Below are 26012 nucleotides of genomic sequence, written 5' to 3'. Positions count from 1 at the left end.
CTAGCAGAGGGGGAACTTTCAGACATGACAATGAGGATATAGCTATCGTACTTGAATGTGAGTCCACCATCTAAATCTAAGTCCATCTTCATTTCTCCATCCAGACAATGAGTTTTCTCATGACTCCTCACCTTCACTTTTCATCTTCCCACATCTCTCTCTCTCTCTCTCTCTCTTACTCCCTCTCGCTGATCTTCCCTGGGCGGCCGCAGTCACATCATACAGTACATAGATCCCTCCATCTGGCCCTGGACTCAGCCAGGCTGAGGGAGACTCAGCAATGACAGCTCCTGTGGCCAGGCGAAACGCACGCAGAGGCCCGTGCCAAATTGCTAATAGAAGACAGACGTGTAGCACATGAGGAGTGAGGTTTTCACAGCACAACCCAATTCCAGTGGGGATTGTTGGTGGAGAATATAGGAGGAGAAAGAGAAAAATTGTAGGGGACACAGGGAGAGAAAGGAGAGGAAAGAGGAAAAATATATCTTCTTCACAGGACGTTTCAGGTGGCAGGGCCTCTCTCCCCAGCTCTTTCAGATGTCACAGGCTCAGGGGTCAAGCAACCTTTAACTGCTTTTTGTTACTTTGCCCTATTCAGAGAGGCTGGATCACATCGCTCAGAACAGTTGTTGCCTCCCATAGAGGTGTCAGAGGAGAAAGTCCTCTCCCCTGCCAAGATGAGTGGAAGCAGATCGGTAGAACGTCAGCCAACATAACACTTCAGTCAGGTATCTCCTTGGAAGTGGGCCCACTGTCTATGGTCCCACTGTTAGATGGTGTTAGATGGTGCTCTGTGAATATACAGATTGAGCTCTATTTAAACCTTCATTTATCATGGGCTTATAAATAAACACGCACACACATGCACACAGACAAACACACATAGACACACACTCCATAGTGACTATTAGGAAGGCAACATAAGGGATGTAAGAGGGAAAACAGGAGAAAAGTGAGCCAGAATGCTTGAGAAAGAGAGAGAGAGAGAGAGAGAGAATAGTTGGAGTCAGAGTATAACTTTGATCAGATGATTCATAATCATAATTATGTGACTCATGATGTCTCCAAGAGAACTCGAGGCTGTTCTTCCCATCCTCCTCTCCTCCCCCTCCTCCCATCCTTCTCTACTCCTCCCCTCCTCCTCTCCTTCCCTCTTCTCCTGGATGAGTTGCATGGTGGTCATAAGTGAGACATCCAGAGTGGGAACTGAGCGTCCTCTTTAGGCTCTGCATGCCCCTGTGCCAGAGTTCAGAGCATGCGATAGCAGCAGGAACAGTGAGTGCTACTGAGACTGAAAAATCATTACAGAGAACCACAGACAGAAAAGAGAACATCAAATCAAATCAAATGTATTTATAAAGCCCTTCGTACATCAGCTGATATTTCAAAGTGCTGTACAGAAACCCAGCCTAAAACCCCAAACAGCAAGCAATGCAGGTGTAGAACCACGGTGGCTAGGAAAAACTCCCTAGAAAGGCCAAAACCTAGGAAGAACCCTAGAGAGGAGCCAGGCTATGTGGGGTGGCCAGTCCTCTTCTGGCTGTGCCGGGTGGAGATTGTAACAGAACATGGCCAAGATGTTCTAATGTTCATAAATGACCAGCATGGTCCAATAATAATAAGGCAGAACAGTTGAAACTGGAGCAGCAGCATGGCCAGGTGGACTGGGGACGGCAAGGAGTCATCATGTCAGGTAGTCCTGAGGCATGGCCATACGGCTCAGGTCCTTCGAGAGAGAGAAAGAAAGAGAGAAAGAGAGAATTAGAGAGAGCACACTGAAATTCACACAGGACACCGAATAGGACAGGAGAAGTACTCCAGATATAACAAACTGACCCTAGCCCCCGACACATAAACTACTGCAGCATAAATACTGGAGGCTGAGACAGGAGGGGTCAGGAGACACTGGTGAGTCATACTGTAAGTCATCACTAAGACTCCATGTCTCTCTTAAGAGAAGGTTAATACTATTATGAATCAAGAGTTTAGTCCAAACAGTCTAATATTACTGTTTATCCTTGGGGACTTTTCATGATAGGCATCACCTTGAATGGTCAGTTGTGTTGATTTGGAATGAAGATATTAAGATGATGGTAGACAGAGGTGTAGTTCAGCCCTTACATGGAGAGCTGCATCACTCCCTGAAGGTCCACTCACCAATACATGAGTCTGAGGAATAGTAATCAAGGTAGTAATAATTTACAACATTTGTCAAAACAAAAATCTATCTCATTTGAAAGAGCATTTGGAAAAACATTGTGTTTCTAATTTAAACCACTAACCTCTGAATCATGGGCAAGCTGCACACAATCAAAATACATCTCAATTGTAAATCTACAAAGGAATGAGAGAACACCACCCTCTGGGCAGTGGGCACTGATTTCCAGATGTTCCATCTATCTTTACAAGGGATAAACTACAAAGGGATTTGGCCATTAGGATTCAGGATAAGGACAGGTGAACACACACAGCTCTTGGCTTCAGACATGAGAGGACCAACCTGTGTTCTTGTATCATTCACCATCTGTGGTGGTTTTATGATGAGCTATTACAATTTTTCATCCTGGGTGTTCCACTATCACAAAATCATTAGAAGAAGAACAGATGCAGGATGGGTCCAACGTGTATATTTAGAACACCTGCTAGACAAACAGCTGCCTCTCTTTGGACAAACAAGGTCACTCTCCTTTCCCTGCTGTACCAGCGTACAGATGGTCCTTCCTCAGATGGTCCTTCCTCAGCCCCTATACTGGTGACATGTGCACAAAGATTGGGGATAGGGTATAGCGTTCTGTTTTAGACCCTATCGCTGCATGTGAGTGCCGAAATTGGTCAAATAAGTCATATCGTCATTCACAGATGTTTGATGCATTTGATTTCATCACAAATGCCATCAGTCACCCTGAAGCGACCTGAGAGACTAAGTTATCAAAGAGAAAAATTGTAATAAATCTTGCTGGTATGACAAAGAACCAGAATGTGAGTATTGGGTGATAAAACTCCTTTTAGCCCACAAAGAGCAGCATGGTGATTCTCTCTCTCTCTCGCTCTCTCGCTCTCTCGCTCTCTCTCTGAAGGCTGGGGATGCTTAAGCAGTAACACATGAACCAAAACACAACGGGACAAAGGCAGGAAAACTGGGATTGTTTGCCTGTCTCACGTGTTAACTTATAGTGCTTTGGCAGAGAAGACATGGCACACTCCCATTGATATTCTGTGTCAATCTACCCCTTTATCACATTCCAAGATTATTCAATCAGTGGGACATCTGTACAGAATGTTTTGATTCTGTGTTCTTCCTGTTCACAATAGAGAGTGTGATTGTTGTTTCCAATAAACTGTGATGTCATGTTCTTAAAGGCGACCACAACTAGGCTATCTGGTAATAATGGTGGTTTATGTATTTACTGTAGATGTTTGCAATATCACGTTTGTATTTTCTATGTGCGTGCGTCTGTCTATACAACATGCGTCTGTTCATATTTAAATCCACTTGCTTTTTGCATAATCTGTTTGTCACTTGAGAGTTGATACGTGAACCTGCCATTCCTGAGAAAAATTGACAGTTTAATTTAAAAAAGAGTGAAAGAATATTTTTAGTTTGGAACAGGCTGTTTGAATTATGGCTTACTGAAAGCCAGCAGAGAAGTCTTACAAGCTGTCTCTGTTACAGCATTAAGTATTGTCCAAAAGCTACCAGGCCTAGCGAAACATTTTCCATAGACATGTCTCAGAGCTGGTCCCAGAGCAAGTCAAAGCTCTTGTAAAAAGGGCCGACTGACATCTTTCTTTCTTTCTAAAAATTGGCTGTTTGATTCTCACACAGGGCCAGTTGGAGTTGAATGAGCCCAGAAGTACTCCTCACCTCAGTCACATGTCCTCTTCTCCCCCGCTTCAACCTCTCTCTCGGTCTTCCCTTCCTTCTCTCAAATCTCCCAAAACTGTGATTATATTGTGATCTCACGCCATTCTGACCAGAAGGCCCTGAGACTGAGAGCAGGTGGAGGTCTCTTTGTGGGCCTGGGATATGGGAGGCTGGATACCCTTTATTAGGACCAGGATGTGTCAGGTTTCAACCGGAGAGAGAAAAAAGAGAGAAAAAAGATTTGAAACATAATAGATCTGTCGACCCTTGCCCTCTTCATTAGAACAGACTCTCATCCTCTCCTCTGCTTGCTTGTGAAACAACACTCAGGTTTGTTTGAGATGTAACTCAACCCTTGGACAGGACATGGTGTGTAAAGTCTCCTGTCCTCTACCCCTGCACCAAACAAACTGATATTACAACTCCAATCATTCAGGCCCCCCTGTCGTGGCTCTATGGGAATTGAAAGACACTCACATTAAAGGATATCAGTTTCTAAACTTCTCAGACCCACTACGAGATATATCCCTCCAGTGACTCCAGCATTAGTCCCAGCCACTCTCTATATAAGCTCATGCAGCGAGCCTGCCTGTACCTCTTCAACGTTAGTGTTGGTTACCATAATGCACTGATCACAGAGTTAGCATTTAATATGGCTTCTATATAAGGCTGTGTTGCTCGGTGTGACACCTTGGTGGTCTGTACAGCATGAGCACCAATATGAGCTTATAAGGAGGAGCCTGTTGCTGGGATTAGATGGGGTGCATATAACCTTGTTTTAATGGGAAGTATTGTGACTCACCATCCTAAACATTGTTTTTCCACTTAGAGGGCTGGGGACATAGTCATTGTGACGCGCGTGGACTCAGATGATGGAATACAGGCAGAACAAACCCCTGCATTCTTCATTCTGGGGCATTCTTCTAGCCACGCTGTCATCCACCAGCCAGGGCTAAACACAGTCTGGACAGGATGTGGAAAAACAATGCAGCAGGAAATGGTTAGGTGTGCGATAGGAGAGAAGTTCGAAAACAAGCAGAAAGACTCAAACACATGGGGGGTCGTGTTCTGGTCATGAAACTAGGACTACAGTTTACAAAGGAGGACAGTCATTTGTATTTATTTATTGTAACAGTGTAAAAATGTCAGCAATTGTATATACAACCACTGTTCGTCATTAACAGACAACCTTATAATACTTTAAAAGTTTCAATACTTACTTCTTATACCTAAATCTGACTGTGTAAATCTGTGTTTGAAATCACACATTCAGTTGAATAGATAGATTTTGTTACTTTTATCTATTCATGGGAGCCCAATTGAGACCGTGGTGTCATTCTCAATGGTGCTCTGAGAACAAACAATTCACAAATCAACATGATAATTCAATAGAACAGCGACAAAATAAGAAACTGAAAGATACCTCCAGTCACATATACATTACATTTCGACTAAACAAATAAATGATTGCAATCAACCAAAGCACTCGCAAACCTTAGAGAATGTATTCCTCATCAGTGTTCTAAACTGCCCTATTGGCACCAAGGATTCAAGATGTAATTAGGATTGTAAATTATTCCAAACATTGGGGGCATTAATAAAACTAGACTGATTTGCCTAGGTTTGTAGAGACACGAGGGACCTACTTCTGTAAAAGAAGCCTACTTTAAATCTCAGCTTCAGCTTCTAGCTCATCTGTATGTTTTTTTAAACATACATTTTTTGTCAATCCAGAAGACCAATTATTTATAGGCGGGAACCTACTCGATGAGAGAACCATCCAATGCATAAATGTGTAAACCATCTGAAATATTTCTAAGAGAATTAGAAAACAACATATTTACTGTAGGTAACGCACTTAACACTCTGAATGATAAATTTAGCCCCAGAGCTGATGGAACAGCTTGATAAACAAACAGATGGCCTCATGAGCAGGAAGGAAGCACTAAGAGGCTTCAAACCTCTGTTAGAACCAAGTATGGCTGGATGCTGCAAGCTGATAAGATATGTCTAAAGTCCCACATAAAATATTTACACTTCTCAGCACCACCAGTTTCTAATATGTGTCCCATTGTGAGGATGAGGTCAAGAGTTTTAATGTGAAGGACTATACTTTTCCCCCCTATTGATCTGAGGTGGGAGATCTTGTGAGATCATGTTGCAAAGATATTGTTCTTTCCCCATCGATCTTTGTCTTGAAGGTTCACAGTCAGAGTAGGAAATATATGTAGCGGGTGTTGAGGAGGATATGTAGCGGGTGTTGAAGAGGATATGTAGCGGGTGTTGAAGAGGATATGTAGCGGGTTTTGAGGAGGATATGTAGTGGGTGTTGAAGAGGATATGTAGCGGGTGTTGAAGAGGATATGTAGCGGGTGTTGAGGAGGATATGTAGTGGGTGTTGAAGAGGATATGTAGTGGGTGTTGAAGAAGATATGTAGTGGGTGTTGAGAAGATATGTAGCGGGTGTTGAAGAGGATATGTAGCGGGTGTTGAGGAGGATATGTAGCGGGTGTTGAGGAGGATATGTAGCGGGTGTTGAGGAGGATATGTAGCGGGTGTTGAAGAGGATATGTAGCGGGTGTTGAGGAGGATATGTAGCGGGTGTTGAGGGGGATATGTAGCGGGTGTTGAGGAGGATATGTAGTGGGTGTTGAAGAGGATATGTAGCGGGTGTTGAAGAGGATATGTAGCGGGTGTTGAAGAGGATATGTAGCGGGTGTTGAGGAGGATATGTAGTGGGTGTTGAAGAGGATATGTAGTGGGTGTTGAGGAATATATGTAGCGGGTGTTGAAGAGGATATGTAGCGAGTGTTGAGGAGGATATGTAGTGGGTGTTGAGGAGGATATGTAGCGGGTGTTGAGGAGGATATGTAGCGGGTGTTGAGGAGGATATGTAGCGGGTGTTGAAGAGGATATGTAGCAGGTGTTGAGGAGGATATGTAGCGGGTGTTGAGGGGGATATGTAGCGGGTGTTGAGGAGGATATGTAGCGGGTGTAGAGGAGGGTATGTAGCGGGTGTTGAGGAAGATATGTAGCAGGTGTTGAGGAGGATATGTAGTGGGAGTTGAAGAGGATATGTAGCGGGTGTTGAGGAGGATATGTAGCGGGTGTTGAGGAGGATATGTAGCGGGTGTTGGGGAGGATATGTAGCGGGTGTTGGGGAGGATATGTAGCGGGTGTTGAAGAGGATATGTAGTGGGTTTTGAGGAGGATATGTAGCGGGTGTTGAGGAAGATATGTAGCAGGTGTTGAGGAGGATATGTAGCGAGTGTTGAGGAGGATATGTAGTGGGTGTTGAGGAGGATATGTAGCGGGTGTTGAGGAGGATATGTAGTGGGTGTTGAAGAGGATATGTAGCGGGTGTTGAGGAGGATATGTAGCGGGTGTTGAGGAGGATATGTAGCGGGTGATGAAGAGGATACCTAGCGGTTGTTGGGGAGGATATGTAGCGGGTGTTGAGGAGGTGATGATAGTCCAACTCCTCCCAACAATGTTTACTTACTGATGTCATTAGCCATTTGTTAGAGGGAGACATGGCAATTAGCCTACACTGGAAAGAGAGCTATACAGGGCTTTCAGGCTTTAGAAAAATACATCTAAAGAATAGTAAATGATTTGTCAGGTTAGATGAATAACACATATTAGTTTGATTGTGTGACTAAAACACCTTTCCATGTATTTTGTCATCTATAAACAGTAATGTTTCTATATTATTGTGTGAACCTTCTTGTCACAAAAGTCTCAATGAAAAAAGTTTCTGTTGTGATGCCTACTGTGACTGTGTGTTTTAGGTATGTTAGACCATGGGAGTCGGTGCGGGAAAACCAGCCATATCCTGTATGTATGTGTGTGTGTGCTTGCATTTGTGTCTCTATGTGTGTGTGTGTGTGTGTGTGTGTGCTCGCATTTGTGTCTCTATGTGTGTGTGTGTGTATGTGTGTGTGTGTGTGTGTATGTGTATGTGTATGTGTATGTGTATGTGTATGTGTATGTGTATGTGTGTGTGTGTGTGTGTGTGTGTATGTGTGTGTGTGTGTGTGTGTGTGTGTGTGTGTGTATGTGTGTGTGTGCTCGCATTTGTGTCTCTGTGTGTGTGTGTGTGTGTGTGTGTGTGTGTGTGTGTGTGTGTGTGTGTGTGTGTGTGTGTGTGTGTGTGTGTGTGTGTGTGTGTGCGTGTGCGTGCGTGCGTGCCTTTGTGTGCTCTCTCCCTGTACCCCACCACTCCCAGATCCATCCACTACTTTACAGCCACATTCCTTCACTGCAGGCAGGGCCTCATGTCAGCCCGGTCCCACAGCACGCCCGTCCCACAGCACACCCGGCCCAATAAGATAACACAGGAGGGGGTCACAGGGCGTACATTGTTCTGAGATACAAATAGGCCAGGCAAATAAACATGACACCTAGAACAGAGTAACATAGGTTCTTAATGCTGCAGGAGGAGAACGGTGGTAGACAGGGCAGACTGTTGCTTCAGCGTCTTTTCTTTACTATCAATTTAAACATTCTACAAACATTCCTGCACATCAAATCAAATTGTAGTCACATGCACCGAATACAACAGGTGTAGACCTTACAGTGAAATGCTTACTTAAGAGCCCTTAACTAACATTGCAGTTTCAAAAATATACGGATAAGAATAAGAGATAAAAGTAACAAGTAATTAAAGAGCAGCAGTAAAATAACAATATCGAGACTATATACAGGGGGGTACCGATACAGAGTCAATGTGCGGGGTACCGGTTAGTTGAGGTAGTATGTACATGTAGGTAGAGTTATTAAAGCGACAATGCATAGAGAGTAGCAGTGGTGTAAAGAGTGGGTGGGGGGGGCATTGCAAATAGTCTGGGAAGCCATTTGACTAGATGTTCATGGCTTGGGGGTAGAAGCTGTTTAAAAGCCTCTTGGACATAGACTCGGTGCTCCGGTACCGCTTTCCGTGCGGTAGCAGAGAGTCCTGGATGGCAGGAAGCTTGGCCCCAGTGATGTACTGGGCCGTTCGCACTACCCTCTGTAGTGCCTTGCGGTCAGAGGCCGAGCAGTTACCACACGAGGCAGTGATGCAACAACTTTTGAGGATCTGAGGACCCATGCAAAATCTTTTCAGTCTCCTGAGGGGGAATAGGTTTTGTCCTGGCCTCTTCACGACTGCCTTGGTGTGCTTGAGAGTTTGAGAGTTTGTTGGTGATGTAGACACCAATGAACTTGAAGCTCTCAACCTGCTCCACTGCAGCTCGTAGATGAGAATAGGGGTGTGCTCGGTCCACTTTTCCTGTAGTCCACAATCATCTCCTTTGTCTCGATCACATTGAGAGAGAGGTTGTTGTCCTGGCACCACATGGCCAGGTCTCTGACCTCCTCCCTATAGGCTGTCTCGTCGTTGTCGGTGATCAGGCCTACCACTGTTGTGTCATCTGCAAATTTAATAATAGTGTTGGAATCGTGCCTGGCCGTGCAGTCATGAGTGAACAGGGAGTACAGGAGGGGACTGAGCACGCACCCCTGAGGGGACCCTGTGTTGAGGATCAGCATGGCGGATGTGTTGTTACCAACCCTTACCACCTTCGGGAGGCCCATCAGGAAGTCCAGGATCCAGTTGCAGAGGGAGGTGTTTAGTCACAGGGTCCTTAGCTTATTGATGAGCTTGGAGGGCACTATCGTGTTAGGGCTTTCTCCTGTAGAGCTCCATTCTTATGGAATGGTTTGCCTATGCATGTGAGAGACGCAGACCCGGTCTCAACCTTTAAGTCTTCATTGAAGACTCATCTCTTCGGTAAGTCCTATGATTGAGTGTAGTCTGGCCCAGGAGTGTGAAGGTGAACGGAAAGGCACTGGAGCAATGAACCTCCCTTGCTGTCTCTGCTTGGCCGGTTCCCCTCTCTCCACTGGGAAGCCTATTACAGGGACTGAGTCACTGGTGCTCTTCCATGCTGTCCCTAGGAGGGGTGCGTCACCGACGTGATCTTCCTGTCCGGGTTGGCGCCCCCCCCCCCTTGGGTTCGTGCCATGGGGGAGATCTTTGTGGGCTGTACTCGGCCTTGTCTCAGAATAGTAAGTTGGCTGTTGAAGATATCCCTCTAGTGGTGTGGGGGGCTGTGCTTTGGCAATGTGGGCGGGGTTATATCCTGCCTGTTTGTCCCAGACCTGCTGTTTTCAACTCTCTAGAGACAGCAGGAGCGGTAGAGATACTCTGAATGATCGGCTATGAAAAGCCAACCGACATTTACTCCACTGGTGCTGACCTGTTGCACCCTCTACAACCACTGTGATTATTATTATTTGACCCTGCTGGTCGTCTATGAACATGTTCTGTTATAATCTCCACCTGGCACAGCCAGAAAAGGACTGTCCACCCCTCATAGCCTGGTTCCAGCCTTTCTTGGGAGTTTTTCATAGCCACTGTGCTTCTACACCTGTATAATTTTTTTGTACCAGGTAAGTTGACTGAGAATACATCCTAATTTACAGAAACAACCTGGGGAATAGTTACAGGGGAGAGGGATGAATGAGCCAATTGTAAGCTGGGGATGATTAGTTGATCATGGTGGTATGAGGGACAGCTTGGGAATTTATCCAGGACACCAGGGTTAACACCCTTACTCTTATGATAAGTGCCATGGAATCTTTAGTGACCACAGAGAGTCAGGACACCTGTTTAACATCCCATCCGAAAGACAGCACCCTACAAAGGGCAGTGTCCCCAATCCCTGCCCTGGGGCATTTTTTTAGACCCTAAGGAAAGAGTGCCTCCTACTGGCCCTCCAACACCACTTCCAGCAGCATCTGGTCTACCTTCTCGGGACTGACCAGGACCAACCCTGCTTAGCTTCAGAAGCAAGACAGCAGTGGGATGCAGGGTGGTATGCTGCTGGCTTGTTTACATTGCTTGCTGTTTGGGGTTTTAGGCTGGGTTTCTGTACAGCACTTTGTGACATCAGCTGATGTAAGAAGGGCTTTATAAATACATTTGATTCATTGAACGCTGAGCTGTAGTCAATGAATAGCATTCTCACATAGGTGTTCCTTTTGTCCAGGTGGGAAAGGGCAGTGTGGAGTGGGTCTAATTGCGATAAATATAACTCTGACCACCTCTTTGACTAAAGAGGAGCACGCTCTCCGCAGCCAATGTGAGTAACCCAATGTGATTAAGACCGATGTGAGCAGCCGATGTAAGACCTTTAAACAGGTCAACAAATTGGAGTGGGTCTAGGGTTTCTGGGATGATGGTGTTGTGAGCCATGACCAGCGTTTCAAAGCACTTCATGTCTACAGACGTGAGTGCTACGGGTCGGTAGTCATTTAGGCAGGTTACCTTAGTGTTCTTGGGCACAGGGACTATGGTGGTCTGCTTAAAACATGTTGGTATTACAGACTCCGACAGGGAGAGGTTGAAAATGTCAGTGAAGACCCTTGCCAGTTGGTCAGCTCATGCTCTGAGTACACGTTCTGGTAATCCGTCTGTCCCTGCTGCCTTGTGAATGTTGACCTGTTTAAAGGTCTTACATCGGCTGCTCACATCGGTCTTAATCACATTGGGTTACTCACATCGGCTGCGGAGAGCTTGCTCCTCTTTAGTCGAAGAGGGGGTCAGAGTTATATTTATCACAATTAGACCCATCTCGACCGGCAGATAAATGCTTTACCTCTATAATTTGCACACATACTCAGGAAATGAACATTATAGTTTGGGTAGAAACACAACTACTGGTAGACAGTATTTTCCTAACCTTACTCCTTGCTCGTCTTTCAGTCTCACAGGTTTACACACAGTCTCTGTCAACATGTTCACTGTACCACTAAAACCCCATCAAATTACATCATTCCTATAATGCAATCTTTGTGTGTTTACAGGCAAACATGCGTAACGTGAGGTAACAGAGGCTAAACTCTGTGTGAAGCAGCATTATGCTGATGAGAGCTTGTATATGGGCTGTAAATGGTAGCAGCACAGCGGGAACCGCTGGTGCAACAGGACACTTATGTGCATCATAGAGTGTCCAATGATCTCACTGCCGGCAGGCAGGGCCACAGAGGCCTGGTGTCATTAGTCATTACATGTGGCGCTGCTTTACTGCCTCTGTAACTGAGGCTGATTAGCGGATGTACATAAAAACACAAGTGCCCATTTTCAGACATTTTGTGGCTGTTTTAACTAGGTAAGCAAACAGTGCATGGACACTTTTGGATGGTCTTACTCCCACCACACATGTTGTCTCAGTTGGCATGGGCCCACAGTAAAAAACACACGCAGAGAAGAAGGTCAAAATAAAATAAGTCCAGGGCCTGTTGGAAGAAGAGGGGTAATGAGAATGACTGGAACTGTTTTGCAATGAGAACTACCCAGATGATCCCTTGTCTAAATCAATACTATGATTCACTGTTGCTAGGAGTCAGCGTGTACAACAATGGACAATTCCTTCCGACAACCCTGTCTGTCCAGCCAAGATCCACTCATTCGTTACGAATCTGTCGACCAGTTGACAGTGTTAGACTGGCCTGGAGTAATCAGCAACACCTCCCCACCCTTCCTCTCCTCTAAATGGAAAGGTTGAAAAGAAAGAGAGGAGGAATTCAAGTGTGTGTGTGTTTCTAGGTAGAACTCTTTTGGATTCCATGTAGAACCCATACCACAGAGTGTTCTACATGGAACCTAAAACTTTTCTACCTGGAACCAAAAAGGGTTTTACTAGGAACCAAAAAGGGTTTCTTTAAAGGCTTCTCCTATTGGGAGAGCCGAAGAACCTTTCTGGAAACCTTTTTTACATGAGTGTAGTAGAAACAGGAAGTGCATGCAGGCCTTCACATTGGAAGAATTTAGATGTGTATTACTGTGTGTGTGTGTGTGTGTGTGTGTGTGTGTGTGTGTGTGTGTGTGTGTGTGAGTGTGAGTGTGAGTGTGAGTGTGAGTGTGAGTGTGAGTGTGAGTGTGTGTGTGTGTGTGTGTGTGTGTGTGTGTGTGTGTGTGTTAAAGGCATTGTGGAACAGGTTAAAGGCTTAAGGTTTAGATTAAGGCCAGTGCTTTAGCATTTGGAGACTACAATCTAACTCAGGAGTCGCTAAGTGCGAGCTCTCTTTTCCATTTGCATATCAAGCCTTTATAAATACTGAATAACAATCAAATCTGTCACTATTGCCTCTAATTTCCTTATTTAACAAGACAATTAAACTTCATTTAAACACAAACAAAACAAGATGTCAAATAAAGAGCTTTACCAACAAGCACAGCAACAAACATGTTACAGCTCCTGCTAGCTCTTGCTTGCGGTGGCTTTACTTACTGTATGCATGTATACATCCCATGTAGTCTGTTGTGTCCTTTGTTTGCTCTCTGTTGCTGTGTGGTAAAGTAGCATTTGCATTGGGACTTAAAAGGGTCCGGGTTGCCTTATAACTACCATTGGAGTGGCACTCAACCCCAACCCCCACTGTGTCAGTGTTTGTCAAACAACTGTTTGTCTTGCAAAGTGAAATTAGGGTATGGAGGAAGGGGTGCCGGCCAGGGCAGGGTCTCAGTGAATAGTGGGGGATTGAATATCAGATGCACATGCAATTAGTTGTTGCATCAGCAGCGTTCATCTCTGAATGTAGGAGTTTTCTGGCATTTGGAGGGAAATAAAGTGCAAAATATTCAATACTGGTTTTAGTCTTGGTGTGTATTATTCTGGGTATGAAACAGAGAGTTGAATATTAACTGATATTTGGAGACCAAATAATTCATAGTATTGAGCTTGTTTCCCGCTCTGGCCCATTCCACTGTGCAGCATATCCAGTCTGTTTAACAGTCTAAAAGAATCACGTTACCAGTTCAGAGACAGTTGTAAGGCAGAGCAGAGTTTAACCTCAAAATTGTGTCAGGATCAAAAAGTTGACTGGCCTTGTGGTGTTGCTATTAAAACTTTGCCCTACTGTATGGAAAGACACGTGTCCAATTGCTTGTAATTGAAAGTGTGTGTGTGCGTGTGTGCATGCCTGTGTGTGTGTCTGTGTGTGAGGTCTATATTTATAAGAGTGGCCAAGCTGTTTGGAGTACTGTGAAGTGTTTTGTTGTGTTCCTAATCTGTTGCCACAACAACATGGTGACGATGTCACAGCTGAGGCATGGGGATAGCCGCACCCCTTTTTTGTGAGAAATCTCTTATGACGAGAGAATTCGAGGGTAAATAAATTGAGAAAAATATGGAAAACAAAACACTGTTCAGTTGCATACTTTCAAGTTGGCATGGAAAATAACAGAACAGGGCATTTTCAGTTCCATCTGGATTGGCTGACTCCCTCAGAGTCAGAATATAGATAAAGTATAGTGAATGGTCAATTCTCTCTCCCCTTTAAAAGATGTAGCATATTGAACATGACCCTTTAGTTGAAATGACAGCACTCCTGGAAAGTGACATGTGAGACAAAAAACCATGACCTAAATCCAACTGCATTACCTAATCTTGTTTTAGTTGTTTTAGCTTCATATTAACTGTACAGTACCAAAGTTACATTCCCTCCCTGTTTGGAGAGATTTTGAAGTAGTACATGTATTTAAAAGATAAGAATCCCTGTACTAAAATGGCTAAGCTGAACTGCAAAATGCAATAAAGTCGCGCTTATACCTGTGTAGTAACACTGTAATTACTACAGTAATTATATAGGACTTGCTATACAATTACATGGTTTTAGAGTTGAGTGTTGTTTTTTTGTTATTACTTAATTAATAACATAATGAATAGTCTATATTCCAACATGTTAATACAATGTTTTTAATAGTGTAATTACAGAATTACTCCACAGGTTATTGAGCAACTTAACGTTAGCCCAAACAGCCACCAGATGGCACTATTATGTATTTTACGTCATTTGTCATCTGCATAATGTGACCAGCTGGCTATAAACTCGTGTCCCTTGGCGACCGGGTCGTACATAAAACATCCTTCATTCAAGCTGCAAAGGCATCTATTTCCCCCATAACTCAATTTAATAGCCCGCCGGCTAAAAAAACCCTGAGAAAATATCTTAATAAAACACAATTTCCCACCACCACGAGTGGCTAATGCTACTTCCTGATGTTGTGCGCCATGTTCATCCAGACTGCTGCAACCTGATTGGCTGAACGTGGTATGCAACATCCGGAAAATTGTGTTTAATTAAGACAGTAAGCATTTTTTCCCAGGTCAGTGAGATATGCAACCAACGTGGTCCAAGAGCATTTCGTATTATTCTGTACATAAATCCAAGACACTCCATTTAGTATGATATGTTACATTTCATATGGTATGCATTAACTTGTGGAGGTTCATCATCGATTTCGTATGTATGTTACAAATTACAAAGAATTTGCAAACGTATGACATGTTACAAATTCCAATTTGTTGTAGCAAATGTTAGCTAGCTCTAGGGGTTAGGGGCTAAGGTTAGTGTTAAGGTGCTAGGTGGAACAATCAGCCATAATAATAACTGACTAGGAGCACACAGCTCTCTTATCTGTCCCTTACGTATTCCTTTACCTCTCTCGTCTGTCTGACCTCAAACTTTTGACCCTGCTTTGTCAGGGGGATAAGACTGGGTCTGTGCATGCCTGTCTGTTTATCACAATAATCACAAAACAAGTCATCATGATGATGTGGCAAGTAACACTTTGTTTCTTGAAAGTCCAATATCTGCTGACATGCAAAACATTTTGGGATTGTATCAACCGTAGACTTATTTGTATTTATTTTTATCCTTTAAGGCCTGTCCATACAAGCATATTGAGGTCACAAGACCCATCAGTGTTAACATGTCAGAATATCATTTGCAATGGTTTAAAAATCAACAGACATACACATGAAGAAAAAACTGGTTGAATCAACATGGTTTCCTATCACGTTTCAGGAGACCCAGATGCAGACAGTGTTGAAGTAACAAATATTTATTACTAGAACAGGGGGCAGACAAAACGACAGGTCAAGGGCAGGCAGAGTTCAGTAATCCAGATCAGAGTCCAAAAGGTACAGAACGGCAGGCAGAGGTCAATAATCCAGGCTGGTGTGACAAGGTACAGAATGCCAGGCAGGTTCAGGGGCAGGCAGAATGGTAAAAAATTGAAAAACTAGAAAACAGGAACCACAAAAAGACAGGAGCAATGGGAAAAACGCTAGTAGGCTTGACAAACAAAATGAACTGGCAACAGACAAACAGAGAACACAGGTATAAATACACAGGGGATAACGGGGAAGATAGGCAACACCTGGTGGGGGTGGAGACAAGCACAAAGACAGGGGAAACAGATCAGAGTGTGACAGTTTCCAAGTCATTTCAACCAAAGAATTCAATGTTATGACGTTGAATCAACATAGAATAGTGATTGGATTTTCAAAAAGTCTTAAAGTCACCCAACTTTTAATCTAAATCCAATGACAGTGTGAAATGTTTGGTTTATTTCACATTTGGTTGAGTTGTCATGTCACGCCCTGGTCGAAATATATTGTGTTTGTCTTTATTTATTTGGTCAGGCCAGGGTGTGACATTCTTTTATTGTGGTGTGTTTTGTCTTGGGGTTTTGTTAGGTATTGGGTGTGTGGTTTAGTGGGGGTATCTAGCATAGTCTATGGCTGTCTGGAGTGGTTCTCAATCAGAGGCAGGTGTTTATCGTTGTCTCTGATTGGGAACCATATTTAGGCAGCCATATTCTTTGAGTATTTCGTGGGTGATTGTTCCTGTCTCTGTGTTTGTTGTCACCAGATAGGCTGTATAGTTTTTCACGTTCCGTTTGTTGTTTTTGAATTGTTTGTTTTCTTCGTCATTAAACATGTCTCAAAAATACCACGCTGCATTTTGGTCCGCTTCTCCTTCGACAGACGAGAACCGTTACAGAATCACCCACCACAACAGGACCAAGCGGCGTGGTAACAGGCAACAGCAGCAGCAGGAGCAGCGTGATAAGAATTTCTGGACTTGGGAGGAAATCCTCGACGGGAGAGGACCCTGGGCTAAACCAGGGGAGTGTAGCCGCACCAAGGTGCAGCAAGAGAAGGAATGGACATGGGAGGACGAACTGGACGGTGAAGGACCCTGGGCTCAGCCTGGAGAATATCGCCGCCCCAAAGAAGAACTGGAGGCGACGAAAGCTGAGAGGCGCTGGTATGAGGAGGCAGCACGGCGACGCAGATGGAAGCCTGAGAGTCAGCCCCAAAATTTATTGGGGGGGGACTCACAGGGAGTATGGCGACGTCAGGTAGGAGACCTGCGTCAACTTCCTGTGGTTACCGGGGGGCTAGAGAGACCGGGCGGGCATCGTGTTATGCTGTGGTGCGCACGGTGTCTCCAGTGCGGGTGCATAGCCCCGTGCGGTATATTCCAGCTCCGCGTATCGGCCGGGCTAGATTGAGCGTCGAGCCAAATGCCATGAAGCCGGCTCTATGGATCTGGTCCCCAGTGCGTCTCCTTGGGCCGGCTTACATGGCACCAGCCTTGCGCATGGTGTCCCCAGTTCGCCTGCATAGCCCAGTGCGGGCTATTCCACCTCGCCGCACTGGTGGAGCGACCGGGATTATTCAACCGTGTAAGGTTGGGCAGGCTCGGTGCTCAAGAGCTCCAGTGCGCCTGCACAGTCTGGTCTACCCAGTACCACCTCCACGCACCAGCCCTCCGGTGGCAGCTTCCCGCACCAGGCTTCCTGTGAGTGTCCTCGGCCCAGTACCACCAGTGCCAGCACCACGCATCAGGCCTACAGTGCGCCTCGCGTCTCCAGCGCTGCCGGAGCTTTCCTCCTCTCCTGCGCTGTCGGAGTCTCCCGTCTGTTCAGCGCTGCCCGAGCCTTCCTCCTCTCCTGCGCTGCCGGAGTCTCCCGCCTGTTCAGCGATGCCGGAGCCTTTCTCCTCTCCTGCGCTGCCGGAGTCTCCCGCCTGTTCAGCGCAGCCAGAGCCTTCCTCCTCTACAGCGCTGCCAGAGTCTCCCGCCTGTTTAGCGCAGCCAGAGCTGCCAGCCTGCATGGAGCAGCCAGAGCTGCCAGTCTGCATGGAGCAGCCAGAGCTGTCAGTCTGCATGGAGCAGCCAGAACTGTCAGTCTGCATGGAGCAGCCAGAGCTGCCGGTCTGCATGGAGCAGCCAGAGCTGCCGGTCCGCATGGAGCAGCCAGAGCTGTCAGTCTGCATGGAGCAGCCAAAGCTGCCAGTCTGCAAGGAGCTGCCAGAGCTGCCAGTCTGCATGAAGCCGCCAGAGCTACCAGTCTGCAAGAAGCAGCCAGAGCTGCCAGTCTGCATGGAGCAGCCAGAGCCGCCAGTCAGCATGGACCATCCAGAGCCGCCAGTCAGCATGGACCAGCCAGAGCCGCCAGTCAGCATGGAGCAGCCAGAGCTGCCAGTCAGCATGGAGCAGCCAGAGCCGTCAGTCTGCCAGGATCCGCCAGTCAGCCAGACTCTTCCAGATCTGCCAGTCAGCCAGACTCTTCCAGATCCGCCAGTCAGCCAGACTCTTCCAGATCCGCCAGTCAGCCAGACTCTTCCAGATCCGCCAGTCAGCCAGACTCTTCCAGATCTGCCAGTCAGCCAGGATCCGCCAGTCAGCCAGACTCTTCCAGATCTGCCAGTCAGCCAGACTCTTCCAGATCTGCCAGTCAACCAGACTCTTCCAGATCCGCCAGTCAGCCAGGATCTGCCAGAACCGCCAGCCAGCCAACTACCTGCCTGAGCTTCCTCTCAGTGCTGACCTTCTCTCAGTGCTGGTCTTCCTTTCAGTGCTGAGCTTCCCATCAGTACTGATCTTCCCCTCAGTGCTGAGCTTCCCCTCAGTCCCGAGCTTCCCCTCAGTCCCGAGCTGCCCCTCAGTCCAGTGGGGTTCTGGGTGAGGACTACTAGGCCATGGTCGGCTACTCCAGCAGTACTGTATCATTTCAATCATTTTAGTCAATAAGATTCTTGCTACGTAAGCTTAACTTTCTGAACATTCGAGACGTGTAGTCCACTTGTCATTCCAATCTCCTTTGCATTAGCGTAACCTCTTCTGTAGCCTGTCAACTATGTGTCTATCTATCCCTGTTCTCTCCTCTCTGCACAGACCATACAAACGCTCCACACCGCGTGGCCGCGGCCACCCTAATCTGGTGGTCCCAGCGCGCACGACCCACGTGGAGTTCCAGGTCTCCGGTAGCCTCTGGAACTGCCGATCTGCGGCCAACAAGGCAGAGTTCATCTCAGCCTATGCCTCCCTCCAGTCCCTCGACTTCTTGGCACTGACGGAAACATGGATCACCACAGATAACACTGCTACTCCTACTGCTCTCTCTTCGTCCGCCCACGTGTTCTCGCACACCCCGAGAGCTTCTGGTCAGCGGGGTGGTGGCACCGGGATCCTCATCTCTCCCAAGTGGTCATTCTCTCTTTCTCCCCTTACCCATTTGTCTATCGCCTCCTTTGAATTCCATGCTGTCACAGTTACCAGCCCTTTCAAGCTTAACATCCTTATCATTTATCGCCCTCCAGGTTCCTCGGAGAGTTCATCAATGAGCTTGATGCCTTGATAAGCTCCTTTCCTGAGGACGGCTCACCTCTCACAGTCCTGGGCGACTTTAACCTCCCCACGTCTACCTTTGACTCATTCCTCTCTGCCTCCTTCTTTCCACTCCTCTCCTCTTTTGACCTCACCCTCTCACCTGCCCCCCCCTACTCACAAGGCAGGCAATACGCTCGACCTCATCTTTACTAGATGCTGTTCTTCCACTAACCTCATTGCAACTCCCCTCCAAGTCTCCGACCACTACCTAGTATCCTTTTCCCTCTCGCTCTCATCCAACACTTCCCACACTGCCCCTACTCGGATGGTATCGCGCCGTCCCAACCTTCGCTCTCTCTCCCCCGCTACTCTCTCCTCTTCCATCCTATCATCTCTTCCCTCTGCTCATACCTTCTCCAACCTATCTCCTGATTCTGCCTCCTCAACCCTCCTCTCTTCCCTTTCTGCATCCTTTGACTCTCTATGTCCCCTATCCTCCAGGCCGGCTCGGTCCTCCCCTCCCGCTCCGTGGCTCGACGACTCATTGCGAGCTCACAGAACAGTGCTCCGGGCAGCCGAGCGGAAATGGAGGAAAACTCGCCTCCCTGCGGACCTGGCATCCTTTCACTCCCTCCTCTCTACATTTTCCTCCTCTGTCTCTGCTGCTAAAGCCACTTTCTACCACTCTAAATTCCAAGCATCTGCCTCTAACCCTAGGAAGCTCTTTGCCACCTTCTCCTCCCTCCTGAACTATCCTCCCCCCCCTCCTCCCTCTCTGCAGATGACTTCGTCAACCATTTTGAAAAGAAGGTCGACGTCATCCGATCCTCGTTTGCTAAGTCAAACGACACCGCTGGTTCTGCTCACACTGCCCTACCCTGTGCTCTGACCTCTTTCTCCCCTCTCTCTCCAGATGAAATCTCGCTTCTTGTGACGGCCGGCCGCCCAACAACCTGCCCGCTTGACCCTATCCCCTCCTCTCTTCTCCAGACCATTTCAACTCATCAACTCATCCCTGACCGCTGGCTACGTCCCTTCCGTCTTCAAGAGAGCGAGAGTTGCACCCCTTCTGAAAAAACCTACACTCGATCCCTCCGATGTCAACAACTACAGACCAGTATCCCTTCTTTCTTTTCTCTCCAAAACTCTTGAACGTGCCGTCCTTGGCCAGCTCTCCCGCTATCTCTCTCAGAATGACCTTCTTGATCCAAATCAGTCAGGTTTCAAGACTAGTCATTCAACTGAGACTGCTCTTCTCTGTATCACGGAGGCGCTCCGCACTGCTAAAGCTAACTCTCTCTCCTCTGCTCTCATCCTTCTAGACCTATCGGCTGCCTTCGATACTGTGAACCATCAGATCCTCCTCTCCACCCTCTCCGAGTTGGGCATCTCCGGCGTGGCCCACGCTTGGATTGCGTCCTACCTGACAGGTCGCTCCTACCAGGTGGCGTGGCGAGAATCTGTCTCCTCGCCACGCGCTCTCACCACTGGTGTCCCCCAGGGCTCTGTTCTAGGCCCTCTCCTATTCTCGCTATACACCAAGTCACTTGGCTCTGTCATAACCTCACATGGTCTCTCCTATCATTGCTATGCAGACGACACACAATTAATCTTCTCCTTTCCCCCTTCTGATGACCAGGTGGCGAATCGCATCTCTGCATGTCTGGCAGACATATCAGTGTGGATGACGGATCACCACCTCAAGCTGAACCTCGGCAAGACGGAGCTGCTCTTCCTCCCGGGGAAGGACTGCCCGTTCCATGATCTCGCCATCACGGTTGACAACTCCATTGTGTCCTCCTCCCAGAGCGCTAAGAACCTTGGCGTGATCCTGGACAACACCCTGTCGTTCTCAACCAACATCAAGGCGGTGGCCCGTTCCTGTAGGTTCATGCTCTACAACATCCGCAGAGTATGACCCTGCCTCACACAGGAAGCGGCGCAAGTCCTAATCCAGGCACTTGTCATCTCCCGTCTGGATTACTGCAACTCGCTGTTGGCTGGGCTCCCTGCCTGTGCCATTAAACCCCTACAACTCATCCAGAACGCCGCAGCCCGTCTGGTGTTCAACCTTCCCAAGTTCTCTCACGTCACCCCGCTCCTCCGCTCTCTCCACTGGCTTCCAGTTGAAGCTCGCATCCGCTACAAGACCATGGTGCTTGCCTACGGAGCTGTGAGGGGAACGGCACCGCAGTACCTCCAGGCTCTGATCAGGCCCTACACCCAAACAAGGGCACTGCGTTCATCCACCTCTGGCCTGCTCGCCTCCCTACCACTGAGGAAGTACAGTTCCCGCTCAGCCCAGTCAAAACTGTTCGCTGCTCTGGCCCCCAATGGTGGAACAAACTCCCTCACGACGCCAGGACAGCGGAGTCAATCACCACCTTCCGGAGACACCTGAAACCCCACCTCTTCAAGGAATACCTAGGATAGGATAAAGTAATCCTTCTCACCCCCCCCCTTAAATGATTTAGATGCACTATTGTAAAGTGGCTGTTCCACTGGATGTCAGAAGGTGAATTCACCAATTTGTAAGTCGCTCTGGATAAGAGCGTCTGCTAAATGACTTAAATGTAAATGTAATGTAAATGACTATCCAAGGACGCGAGGAGGAGGGACTAAGACATTGATAGAGTGGGGTACCATTGGAAATTATACAATCTTACGATCGGAAATAGAATTGCTAATCGTTAGATGGTGATGTGATCTGGGTAGAAACTATAAACCCTTGTCATAAACAGACGGTTTCACTTTCATCCATCTGCAAGCTCATCATGTGGGTCTAAAAAGGGAGCGAGAGAGAGTGATGAATGGGAGCACTAGCTCCAGGATTAGGGCTGTGAACCGGCATGTTGCCCCCAACAGCTGTGAATCGCCCCGCAGATGATCCCCATTATTATCCCAGCAGCTCTACGACTCTACGATCCCCCCCCCCCCTCGGCATGAAGAGACTATACTATATAACTAAAAGTAAGGGTGCTTTGTGGTTCTATATTGAACCTTTTTGATGTTCAATATGATGCCAGCCATTGAACCCATTTTGATTCTAAAGAGTTAGAATATTAAAACCATTTCTTCTGGAAGTGTAGTTCTAAATATGAGTGAGCCTTGAGTGGACAGTCCTTAGTGCCACCCAGCTAAATGTGGCCCCTCAGTCCCAATCCCCTTTAGCTGTGTGAAACAGCTAAACCAACAGACACAATTCCAGCCAGGCGAGTGGCTTTATTGAACATCTCATTTCAGTGATGTGGTTGCTTCTGACTTACAACGTAACCACTTTCCAACTGTGCGGTTCTCTATTGGTGTGACTCAGAAACAGAAATAGGAAATGTTCTCAGTTAGTTCCCACACCCTGGGAGAAATAACCTCATGCTGTGAGAGACGAAGGACAGAATGCATCATCTACCTGAATTAGATCTTATGTTGCATTATTCAACTAATAGAGAATACATAAGCAGCCCAGACTTGTGTGATACTCATGCATACTGTAGCATATGGCTGCATATGGGCAAGATGGAGACAGTTGTTAAAATTAACAACATACATTGTATTTTCCACGTTTGACCACTATATCACCCCAAACCTCTAAATCTACTGATGATCATCAAATTCCTGTGTAACCATCCTCAAGAAAATAATGTTGTAAATAACCACCCTCCTCACTCCATTCCAACCAGGAGGAATACTTAGTAACAACTCGAGGTAGAAAAGGTCATTGGGAGTTGAGGTAATAGGCTGATAAATACCGATGATGTTACTCTGTATCAATTGACCACCAAGTTAATAATATAGTATCTGGTTATCTTTGTTAAATCTCTGTTGGTCAGCATCACCCAGGTCGAAAAGTTTACAGAGAGACAACCATGTGATCTTTATTAGGCAGATAGACCAAAATCCCCTCCACATTCTAAAGGGTTGAACGCAAATGGTGGTTGCGCGCCAAGGAGAGAATAAAATGATCAGAATACCCAGATCGGGAAGATTTCTCCAGACAGTTCGGGAAGATTTCAGTGTCATATAGATGACTCCGTTCTGAGTGTCGCCCACTCTATTGACGATACACGTTGGTCTTCTGTCTGTCTTTTTCTGAATTAAGAGCTCCACCTCTTCAAAAGTTTGTCACGAGTCGAGGAACTCCCTCCTTTCAATATCCCTTCAATTAGGACAGAGGAGCGAGCGTAGCGAGGGAGAGCGAGTCGAGGGAAGAAGCTGACTGAGCATTTAGGAGAGATACAGCGAGTTTGACTTTCAAGGCATGCAGTTTAGAGAAATAGAACAACCACTCCACAAGCTATACTGATCTAAAAACATAAGAGCAACGCAGGTGTTGATTAAAACAAATACAATTTTAGTGGATTAATTGAGAAATAGAATGGGTTCCAAAAGATGCCATTCGAAGACACGGGGAAAACTGAACGACTCATTATTCTGCATTGGGGTTTGTCTAATAATTCTGCTACCGTTGTGTGATACATTCAACTTGGACGTGGAGAACCCTTCTGTCTACAGCGGACCTAATGGGAGCTACTTTGGATATTCCGTGGAATTTTACTTGACCAATTCTTCAAGGTGAGTATTTTTTCTATCCTGGAAGTCATTTAGATAGTTACTGTGAACACGGTGGGAAATATGGAGTAATTGTCAGTCATTTTCACTGTATGGTAAATGGTAAACATCCCAGGAGGTTAGAGGGTTTATTCCCGAGTTGCCGTGAGTATCAACTGAATCTTTTTGTATAGCCTACATTTAATAAATCAGTTATTACATTAGGTAAATGCACATATGGAATTAGATTTTCTCTTTTGGTTTTGGTTACAAATCCCCATCCGTGCACGTGCACGATGCACTGGAAAAATGTTACCCTCATATGATGACGACCAGTGACCGCCCTATGGTACGATTGGGAATAAAACCGTAATCTTTCCTATTGGAAAACGTGTGGGAATGTGACCTCTGAGTCACAAACAAACTGTGGCTTTTATCTCAGCATCCTGGCATGCAGTGGCTCCATCACATCAGTCCTGTCATGTCATTTCCATGTAAAAGGGACGTTCATAGAAGCGTGACAAAGTGGGTGTAAAATGAAAACTAAGAGTCTATATTTGAGAAATTAAGGCATATATACATTTTTCAAATATTTTCCATCCTAAAAATGTGGAATTAACAAAGTCTTTGATTTCTGGTCAGACAGATGGAAAAGGGGTCTTAGAAAACATCTACCAGAAAAACTCTTAAAACGTGTTAGAAATACATTAAAACACGATGTTGAAGTAAAGACCCCTGCCAACTAATACCAACACTTTTATAATTTCAGAGAAAATGTTCTGTCTTCTAAGTTTAAGAAACATTGCCTTGTGCCTTGAAATGCCCATATCCTCAAGATATGTTCTAAATTTCTAAATTCTCTCCCTCATGAGGAAGGAGGATAATGAAAGTTCACAGAAGTAACAAGTAAAGGTAGACCTATCACTTAGTTAGTTTTGACTGATCTTTAAAACATATATCTATAAATTATTAAGTGATTGAAACACGAATTTCAGAAAAATCGGTAACAGAATTTCTGCAATTGAGTTGGCTACAATGGGAAAGCATAGTAGTCACAAACCACAGTTGGGTTCCCAAGTTTGAAAGCACAGTACTGCACAGTAGAGTAGAGTAAAGAAAAGTAGATTATAGTTCAGTACAGTAGAGTTCAGTGGAGCTCAGTACAGTAAAGAAACGTTGAGTTTAGTACAGTAGAGCACACTACCGTCGAGTACACTATAATGCACTCTAGTGTACTGAACTACGCTTTACTGTACTGTACTGATCTCTAATGTCCAAACTTGTGAAGCGTAGACGTCTATGGTTGGTTCAGACCAACCAAATGTCCTGTTTCCAGAACTCATTAAAATAATAGCCAGTGTGTAGAATAATACCCAAATATGCAAAGGAGAATTTTGCATATGTATACCTTTGTATGCCCATTTAGGATACATCACTATCAGGAGAATGACATTGATATCCATAATTATTATGCATTTCTGTGTAGTACAGATCAGGGACCCATGTTGAGATTCCGTTCCCGCAATTCCGTTACCGGGTGTCAATGTGTCATGTCATAGTTAACACCCCATTCTTTCTGCAGACATCGTTGAATCTTAATTCGGAGCAGATATTTTTGAGTTTTTAGAAAACTCTGTGTAAATTGTTGAAAGTAGTCCTTCTGCATAGAGTTGACTGCTTTGTTAAACTTTGAAATCAAAAGTATGAGTCTCAGCATAATTCGGTTACTGTGAATTGTCAGTCTATAGTTCTGCTGAGATCATTCATCAAAGACATTCTCCGGAACTTTGGCGACTGCTAAGTATTTTGTAAACCTCCCACGTTGGGCCGGATGTGTCAATGTGTAGTTCATACATGCATAATCTATGAGCAGAATTACTGTCTTACCTCCATTTGCCCCGAAATCCCTAGTTTGAAAGCAACTGTTTTTCTGGAAGCTGTGCTTGCGCCATTTTCCCTACATTTCCCCCCATGTGGGCCAACCCCTAACAATTTGAGTTCTAACCAATGAGCTTCAGCCCCTCGTTCTTTGAGTGACAGCTAGCAAGATGCACACACAGCATAGCGAGATAGCGAGCTATGACGTGGTACACATATCTGCACACATGTGATGTAGTACGCAGTTTTCGGGGACCATATTTGACTCGTG

The 26012-nt window shown here is 46.0% G+C and overlaps 1 protein-coding gene and 1 long non-coding RNA gene across 2 annotated transcripts in view; one reads left to right on the top strand and one right to left on the bottom strand.

The window, feature by feature from the left end:
• Positions 1-1517: 1517 nt before the first annotated feature.
• Positions 1518-25821, bottom strand: LOC135504154 (uncharacterized). The gene is made up of 4 exons (XR_010450085.1): positions 25751-25821; positions 4668-4828; positions 3866-4044; positions 1518-1726 (listed from the first exon to the last, which is right to left on the bottom strand). It is a non-coding gene; the product is annotated as an uncharacterized LOC135504154 (long non-coding RNA).
• LOC135504151 (integrin alpha-5-like) overlaps positions 23486-26012 on the top strand; it is a 90095-nt gene continuing 87568 nt past the window's right edge. Inside the window, exon 1 of the mRNA XM_064922475.1 lies at positions 23486-23887. Within this exon, the coding sequence (XP_064778547.1) occupies positions 23691-23887 (197 nt within the window). The 5' untranslated portion in view covers positions 23486-23690. The remainder of the gene's footprint in view (positions 23888-26012) is intronic.

The sequence above is a fragment of the Oncorhynchus masou genome, chromosome 18 (assembly GCF_036934945.1).
Source record: "Oncorhynchus masou masou isolate Uvic2021 chromosome 18, UVic_Omas_1.1, whole genome shotgun sequence".
Lineage (NCBI taxonomy): Eukaryota > Metazoa > Chordata > Actinopteri > Salmoniformes > Salmonidae > Oncorhynchus > Oncorhynchus masou.
The sequence above is the reverse complement of the archived record's forward strand: the minus strand, read 5'-3'. Positions and strand labels throughout refer to the sequence as shown.